Raw genomic sequence first — 8399 nt, 5'->3', positions numbered from 1 at the left:
GAACTACTTTTCACTACTTAAAATTTAAAATACCTTCAAGTTAAGATTACAACAGTATAATGTTCCGGTTAACGCTAACTAGACATTATAAATATGTGTGTAGAGTAGTTATGGATCATGTCATCACGAATATGAATTTTGGTTTACAGTTCTATTTATCGCTTATTTTAAAGTGAAAATTGGATAGCTAGCCTGCCACAAGAGACTTTTGCAAACGCATTCAACTGCACGGAGGGTGATAACACATTCAGTGGCCAGCGAAAGAATCCTCTAATATACTTAATATTGGTGGACGACCTGTGGTCTGTTTAAGTGGCGTAAGTATGGGGGTTGAGGGGATAGATCCCCCCCAAAGCCTCAGAGAAATAAAAGAAATATTATAAATCATTGTCTAGTTTTGACATATAATTACTGAATTTACTCAAAGTGAAATTTCAAGTGCCAATATGATGTGAAATGTATTTCCAGGCATGTAACTTTTCCTAAATTCTCTCGGTTGCTCGGAGGGGGTCCTCACCCCCAGACCCTCCCATCCCCCCCTCCCCCAAACCACATTCCTAGTTACGCCACTGGTCTGTTTGTGCTAGTGCACTCTGTAAGGTATATATTGGTTGCATGCATGTTGCGTTTTGAATGTTGGCGGAAGTAAATTTCAATCCTCAGGTGCATGATATTGATTGCTCACCCCCTGTCAAACACCTCTGTATGGTGGCTTGCAACTTTTCGAGAAATACGCCCGGATAAATAAAAATAATACGTTGAAATGAGAGGAAGTTGCACCTTTCCACAAGAATTCAACGCGCTCGACGCGTTTCGGATCACAGAGCCATCATCTGGTAAAAGATGGGGTAAGGTAAGCCGGAACACAACGTATGAATTAAATTATTATTACTACTAATACATATTGCTGCAAGTAGGCTATAGCCTGGTGGCAGCATTAGATTTGCACACACGTATAACAAATCTACCTATCTAATAACAAAATAACAAACCGAAAAGACACCTAAAGTAAAAAAACAACGTATTAATTCTAATATTATACAACTAACAGTTGAACATTGACCCATTTTCAAACACTCCGTAAAATACTTTTGTATCAAATATGTATTTTTAAATTATGGTGGAAAAGAGCAAATACCTTTCATCTCAATACCTCGAACTTCCATTACATCACGCCTGAATCTACAAAAATACATTTGAACTTACAAAAAAATATGAATGAAGCTCTTCAGAGAAAGCACGTACTCGTACAACATAATACCCTGCGAGCCACAGCGCCGATACCAGTTTTCGGGCTCGGCGTTTTTCCCCAAGCCTCGGGGGCGGGTGGAGATGAGCTGAGCTGTGGTCAAGAGGTGACGACGGGCTCTTTTCCTTCCCCTCTCTGCGCGAACTCGCAATCGTAGCCAGTTCTCCACCCCTCACCCTCTCCCCCCCACACCCCTTCCCGTGATGCCTTTCCCCCTCCGCAGCCCACCCCCCCAACCAACCGCCCATCGGCCCAAGGACCCATCCTCGCGCCTAAAGGGCACTTGCAGTCTGTGCTGGGTCGCTGGCATCGCTTCGCCCGCCTCACTTGCAAGCTTGGATTCCTAGAAGGCAGTCATCTGTGTCCTTCCGAGTGCCGTACCGAAGCCGTCGCTAAAACCACCCCCGCTGCTGCTGTTCACCATGGCGACCCGTGGTCAACTGCTCTTCCTCGCCGCGTGCATGATGCTGTGCACCATTGGACACGCCCGTGAGTTCATTTATTCGTGCAGGAATCCGCGGCATGATTCAATAGCAGTAGATTCTGGATATTAGACGGAGCCGCCAACTTGGGAGACATCTACATATTGGAGGTACCGTGCAAGTCACCACCAGGGTGACTCCACATCAGGCATCCAGCACTCATCCCAGCCCTAACCAGACGCGCGTTCACTTGCCGAACACAGGCCAAGCACATAGGACAACGATATGCGGTCAGACCAGACAGTAGGAGAGTGTGCAAAAGACACTATCATGCTACCATGCAAATAGCTCAATTAGTTGTAATAGAAAACGAAAACTTAGCTTCTTCAAGAGTAACACTCAATTGAGAAATTACTTAATTAGAGTTTCCTCCGGTTAATATGAACGAATCCTCACTAACAGCGTGCCGTGTAAGGTTATATTTGCCCAATTATTCACCTACATCTGGATCTAGATTGTACCCTGAGAGTTACATCTACGGTTTGTGTTTCAATTTCTTGTGGCTTCTAATTTTTACTTCTCGTGAATTCATTCCCTCGGACAAGTTACGCCGACGTTGCAGTGGAATCGAGACTTTCGACCTCTCTGGTACACGATCCAGAGGCCGGGGTACAGGTCTACGAACTTTTTACTCGTCTCCTAAAGGGACAAAAATATCGGTATGCAAGATTTTACACTTTCCCGGCGAACACAATATATTTAATCTTTAAAAATAGAAAAGGCGCTAGTTATAATAATAATAATCAATAGGCGTTCTTAAAAAATCTTACCCGCGCGAAATCCCGAGAAAAGTTTAAAGAAAAATATCGGTAGTTTCTCAATGGTTAAAGCACAACGAAGCCTCTAGGAGAAGGTTAGGTCCGTGCAGGAAGAATCTTGCACCTTAATTGAGACGGCATGTACTACTACTAGCAAACCATGGAAGTTACTCTTCCTAGAAGAGTGCTGAACTACCTAATGAGAAGTGAAAATCCGTGAATTTTTTTCTTAAGATGTTGCAGCGGGGCTCTGCGTCTCCTCTTCACTGACCAGAAGATGTCAGCCGCAACGCAGGCGAAATTGTAGTCCGAAAAAGTGGATGCAAGCCATAACTGTCGAGGAACGTGTTATAGAATCAAACTTTCGCGGCGGGGTGAAGATCCGGCAGAATAGCTTGAGTCAGTTAATCTTTTTTCATTTGTTATTCAAAGGCCATATTAAATGAAGTAGGATAGAATGGCGTCAACTCTTTAAAGTTTGCTTTGCAATAAGAAGATGGATTAAAGATGGTATGGGTTTATTTTATATTACGCCTTTTAAAATGCCCTGCTTAATCGCCCTGCGGATGAAAAATTTAACTATTTAAATTCGACTACTTGATATTCCTTATTTTCTAGGAAAAAAAAACTACCATCAGAGCAGTAAAACTCAACAATGAGTCTTGCAAAGATATTGATGGGATTACGTCAGCATAATTTAAATGTTTGGTATTAGTTTCGTGTAGGGTACCTGTCTTATAAAATTGGATCATATTAATTTATCAAATAAATTTTTCCGATGTTTTGGCCGTGGGACACCGTGTAACGCGTGTACCGAATGCGTCTTAAATCCACAATGGCTAAGGGAACATTATACAGTGAGAATTGAAGTCATGCCTATCTTAGATCCAAGCCGAAATTATTGCAACGAGGCGAGTGAGACCCTTGAATTTATTACAGCATTGTTTCATGTTTTAAGTTTTCTCCCATTAAGTGTTATCAGGCCGACTGCGCCTACAGCAGTTCCCGTAAATATTCGCCTGTCCACCTCTCTCGTACTAAATTATGGCTATCGGAGTGTCCAGTTTCAAGCAGAAAAAGATTAATTTCGCAGACTTGACCCCTTTTAAAAGCAGTTCTCTCTGGAATGGACTGCTTCTCATTGGTTCCCCTCTTTTTTATAGGTCACTGATCCCTCGTTTGGTCTCCTTTGACGCTCGCAGTAAACGTTCTTCCGGAGTAAGGAAATACGGAGTGCAATATTTGGGTCATTTATACGAACATGTACAGTGTGACAAAAAGTTCCATTAATAATCGAGCCAAGTACTTGCGTTTTTGGACAAAATTTAAGTTTCTATATTGTCATATGTTAATCAAAGGCCATATTAAATGAAGCAGGATAGCATGGGGTCAACTTTTTTAGTTTACTTTGCGATAATAAAATGGACTTAAAGTGGTACGGGTTTATGCTATATTACGCCTTTTAAAATGCCCTGCTTAATCGCCCTGCGGATGAAAAATTTAACTATTTAAATTCGACTACTTGATATTCCTTATTTTATAGGAAAAAATACCATCAGAGCAGTAAAACTGGAGAATGATGTCATTACCAATATTTCGACCTTCAAGTGATTGGCCATGATCAACATACAACATTAGTGTAAACTTTTCTCCAAGAGAGACTCGATTTGTAAAAAGAATTTTTGTCTCGTAGCACATCAACTGCATAATTGCGGACACCCAATAAAACCAACCCTGGAGGTTTAGAAACAAATATTACTAACGTTTTGTTTTATAAACTTTGACAAATGAAGCTATTTATCAATCTACCAAGTCAATACAACATAATACAATCTTGAGAGTTTAAAATTAGCTGGAATTCCAAGTTGCCGATTGGTGCGAGGTCGGCTAAAGGGGACACGTCACTCTCGCCGGACCGGTCGTGTTCAGTTCGCGGTTATTTAGTCCCTATTATATTTAGTGGTTCCCTTGGCGAAATTATAACAGGTTGAAATCAAAAATTCGAGAAATATTAGAGGAAACGAGTAACACCCACGAGGGAGCATGGTGGCCTGTTTAAAGCACAGAGTGGTTGGCTGCTGGCTGGAGTGTCCCGCGTTAGAATCCCGTATGAATTCGGACATACTCAAATAAAAAATCCTCCAGTGTGAGGAATCCTTGAATGTGTGAAATTCACACGCCAGTAACTAAGTCTGGGGTGAGCTCTACCCTCACTCCAACCCAACCTTAAGGCTCCTTGAACACTTTCCGATTTTGGATGGCCGGTAAAAAAAACCGGCCGACATTTTATCGGTGGAGCGCTGATTGCACATACGCTGGATTTTAACCGGTAAAACGATCGCTTGTTTGGTTGTCGTGATAAACCAACTTTTTATCGGTACCGCTGCGCAGTCGGTCTTTGCGCAAGCAGCTCCCATGGCCTCCAGTTGTTCACTCACGAATATTACAATAGAGTATCCTCAAGTTGGCCTCTAAATGTGTTGTCACCCTCCGCGCATTTAAATGGGTTTACAAAAGTCGCCACTCGCGTCGCTGACGGACAAAGTGATCCCAGTTTCACGCAGAAATAAGGTGTTATTGGAGGTGTTAACCGAAATTTATAAACATGATGATGTGATCTATCAAATTCAGTAATTTTAAATGCTATTCTCGCAATTACAAACATTATAGTTCAAAATATTGGGGGAAAAGTGATTCGCATTGTACTCGTCGCCGCGCCATGGACATTTTTGAAAATTCATTATAATGTGACCAACCGAAGTGGTAAAAAAAATCAGCCTTTTTATGAGATGGGATTGCGGCTCCTCATTGCAGTCACCTTGGTGCAAGCTCCCAAGCCAATTGTTACCTATTGGAAGGTGGACGGCCGATAATTTACCGGCCGTCCAAAATCGGTGCGTTTGCAAGGAGCCTAAGGTTGGATAAGTGAGTGAAAGCAGTGGCGCAGCGAGGGGGGTTTTGGGGGGTAAACTACCCCCCCCCCCCCCCCATAGCTCAGAGAAACTTTTAAGTTTAATCCGTTTTACTTCATTTGATTAATATACTTACAGAAGAGTGTAAGGATTAATAAAATATCCCTCAAATAGCCATAAAACTCACCATTTCGAACCATTTATCTTAAAAAATTTCTGGGGGAGGGTCCCCGTACCTCCCGCTTATCCTGGCGGGTATACCACACACCCCAGGTCTAGTTGCACCTAAAACCCCCCAAGCCTTAATTCCTAGCTGCGCCCCTGAGTGAGAGTAAAGCAATATCCTAATACCAGGTCTGCATTGTAACATTTGACAGTGTGTTTCACATTTGTGCAATAGATGGCTAGCAAAGAAGGTGAGAGTCGTGAGGGTAAGGTATGCGTCAAGGGTCCTTCAAAGTTCGCGAAATTTCGCGCAATTCATACACTGGAATATCCCACAACAGACGGACAATGCTTAAGTTCAAGGCCCAGTCCCACACGATTCCCTCTCATGCGAGGACACAAGAACTCATAAGAGAACGATGCAAGGTCATTGTAATAAAAACTAGGGCAGTGTCACTTTCCAAGAATCTAAAGGATAGGTCGACAAAAGTTGCATTGGTCATTTCCATGGAAATTTCAAAAGACACGGTGTTTTGATCGTACTTTGAATGGTAGCCACAATAATAAGGCATGCCGTTCTATATTTCTAGGAAATTGCATTTGAAATTTTTCTTATGAATCTAGGTAAATTGGATGGATGAGGCAGATACTTTGTGGAGATCCATTATGAGATATGAAGGGAAACTCTTAGCACTTTCCACATGAAAATTTATTAAACTCCAGTCCAAAGTGCAAAGTGTTTCACTTCATATCTCGAATCTAGGTAAATTTAAACGTTAAAAAAATCACCGAATTACTGATTGAGTTACTAGCTAATGAACACTGTATTTTAGGTAAAAATCAATTTCATTATCATTAGCCGTTCTTGCCACCTACTTGTCCTTTGACGATTACCTCCATCAGGGCATCATGTCTTAAGATGTGACCCACAAGGTTGTTTCGTCTTCTTATCATTTCATGAGGCTTTAAATATATTTATTTACTGCTCTTCTTAGGACTTCCTCATTAACAAATCGGTCGATCAATTTGATCCTCATCACTCTTCTATAGCACCAGATTTCGAAGGCTTCTACCCTATATTTCTCCGCTGCTATCATTGCCCATGCCTCACTTCCGTATAGGAGCATACTCCTAATGTAAGTTCTAATGAACTTTTTCCTTACTTCAATGTTTTAATTTCCCGCTGTAAGCAGGTCTTTCTTTTGGTGGAATACTCTCTTCGACTGGGCTATTCTGCTGATAATTTCTTTCTTGCTTCTCCCGTCGCCAGTTAACCTGCTTCCCAAATAACAGAATTCATCCACCTCTCCGTTTTTGTTTCCTTATTTTAATGATATCCGCTTCTTATTCACTTCTGCACCATACTTATATTTTGGTTTTCCTTATGCTTGTTTTCTGCTAACATCTACCCATATCAATCAGAATCTTTTATCAAATCCTTCTGTCTCTGTTATGACAGCTATATCATTGGCAAATCGTAATATACTAACTTTTACTCCATGAATAATTACTACCGAGGCCTTTTCTTTGATTTCATGAATAGCTTTCTCGATGTAGAAGCAGTAAATTACGTGTGACAAAGCACAGCCTTGTCTCACTCCTTTCCCAATTCTTGCTTCTTTACAGTTGGATCCTGATCTTATCACCTGCTCTTGATTTCTGTGTAAACTATGAAGCCGAGCAACCAATAGGCGGAGAATTCATTAAGATCGTGAGGGCGGACGAATATTCGCGTGCAATCTAACGACGCCGCGTGGAATGTGGACGCTATCGGACATGAGTGAAAGATTGTCCTTCGAGTGGTTTACAATCATACTACAGTAATTATAATCGCATTACGAAAATTCACGAAGGAATTCTTTGAATACTCATTATTCTCGCGTTGGACAAGCGCATTATCACTATTACTGACATAAAATTATCAAGCCCTTTGACAGGCGGAGACACCAATTAGGTGTTCCTCTGTGTGTGTTTCATTTGACTTATTTTCCATAATAAGCTGGGAGTCAGTAGCGTAGCCAGGATTTTGAAATGGGGTGGTTTACCGGAGATTTTGGGGCCCTTCTGGGGTGTATGGAAAGTACCCTAGAGCAAAGGAGGGTCCGGGGAAAATTTTGGGATTTTTGATGTCGATGACGTGATTTCTAGGACTCAAAACAGTATTTTTGCACGAGTATTTATTTATTGAGGCCATTTTAATCGTTTCTGGCGCCTCTATCAAGGGGCGGGTGTAACCCAGAAAATCCCTCCCGTGGAGTGTGGAGCCTTGAGTGATCTATCGTTGTAAGCGGGGTATTACCCTTCCAGAAACATTAACTTCACAAAATAATCATGGATGGGCTCATTAGGTTCACAAATCCTCAAGACGTATTGCTTAACTGGAATCCTTCGTCTGTATTTATTTTCCTTTCTTCTAAGTAAGTTTCAATTGCTTCTTTTATAATGCCATCCCAATAATTGTCTGTGTGACATAGAAACTTCGTATTTTTGAAAATCATTGAAGGTTGAGGTCCAGGCAATGCTCTGCCACCGCTGATTTCAGTGGGTAAGAAAGAGTAATATTTAATCAACTACACCAGAGCCATTTTTTTCCTGTAAATTGTCATTTTCCAATCGCGACATTTCGCTAAATAGACCGCTAACGCTGAAGTAATAACATAAAAACGAATTCATAAAATATAAAATTCGACTACTCCGGAATATTTGCACTAATTACCATATTTTGATAGAAAATAATTTTTACGCGCAAAAAATTTAGGTTAGCGTCATCAAATCAACAGCAAGCATTAGCAGTATTTTAGCTATCGATGGCCTTTTTGGTTAGGACCAGGTA

The 8399-nt window shown here is 41.3% G+C and overlaps 1 protein-coding gene across 1 annotated transcript in view; it reads left to right on the top strand.

Annotated features, from left to right (window-relative positions):
- The first annotated feature begins 1527 nt into the window (after positions 1-1527).
- Positions 1528-8399, top strand: part of LOC124167662 — a 59734-nt gene continuing 52862 nt past the window's right edge. Inside the window, exon 1 of the mRNA XM_046545646.1 lies at positions 1528-1738. Coding sequence (XP_046401602.1) covers positions 1672-1738 — 67 coding nt within the window. The 5' untranslated portion in view covers positions 1528-1671. The remainder of the gene's footprint in view (positions 1739-8399) is intronic.

This window comes from Ischnura elegans, chromosome 11, assembly GCF_921293095.1.
Source record: "Ischnura elegans chromosome 11, ioIscEleg1.1, whole genome shotgun sequence".
NCBI classification, from domain to species: Eukaryota; Metazoa; Arthropoda; class Insecta; order Odonata; family Coenagrionidae; genus Ischnura; species Ischnura elegans.
Note: the sequence above shows the minus strand (reverse complement) of the source record. Positions and strands in the feature narration are given on the sequence as shown.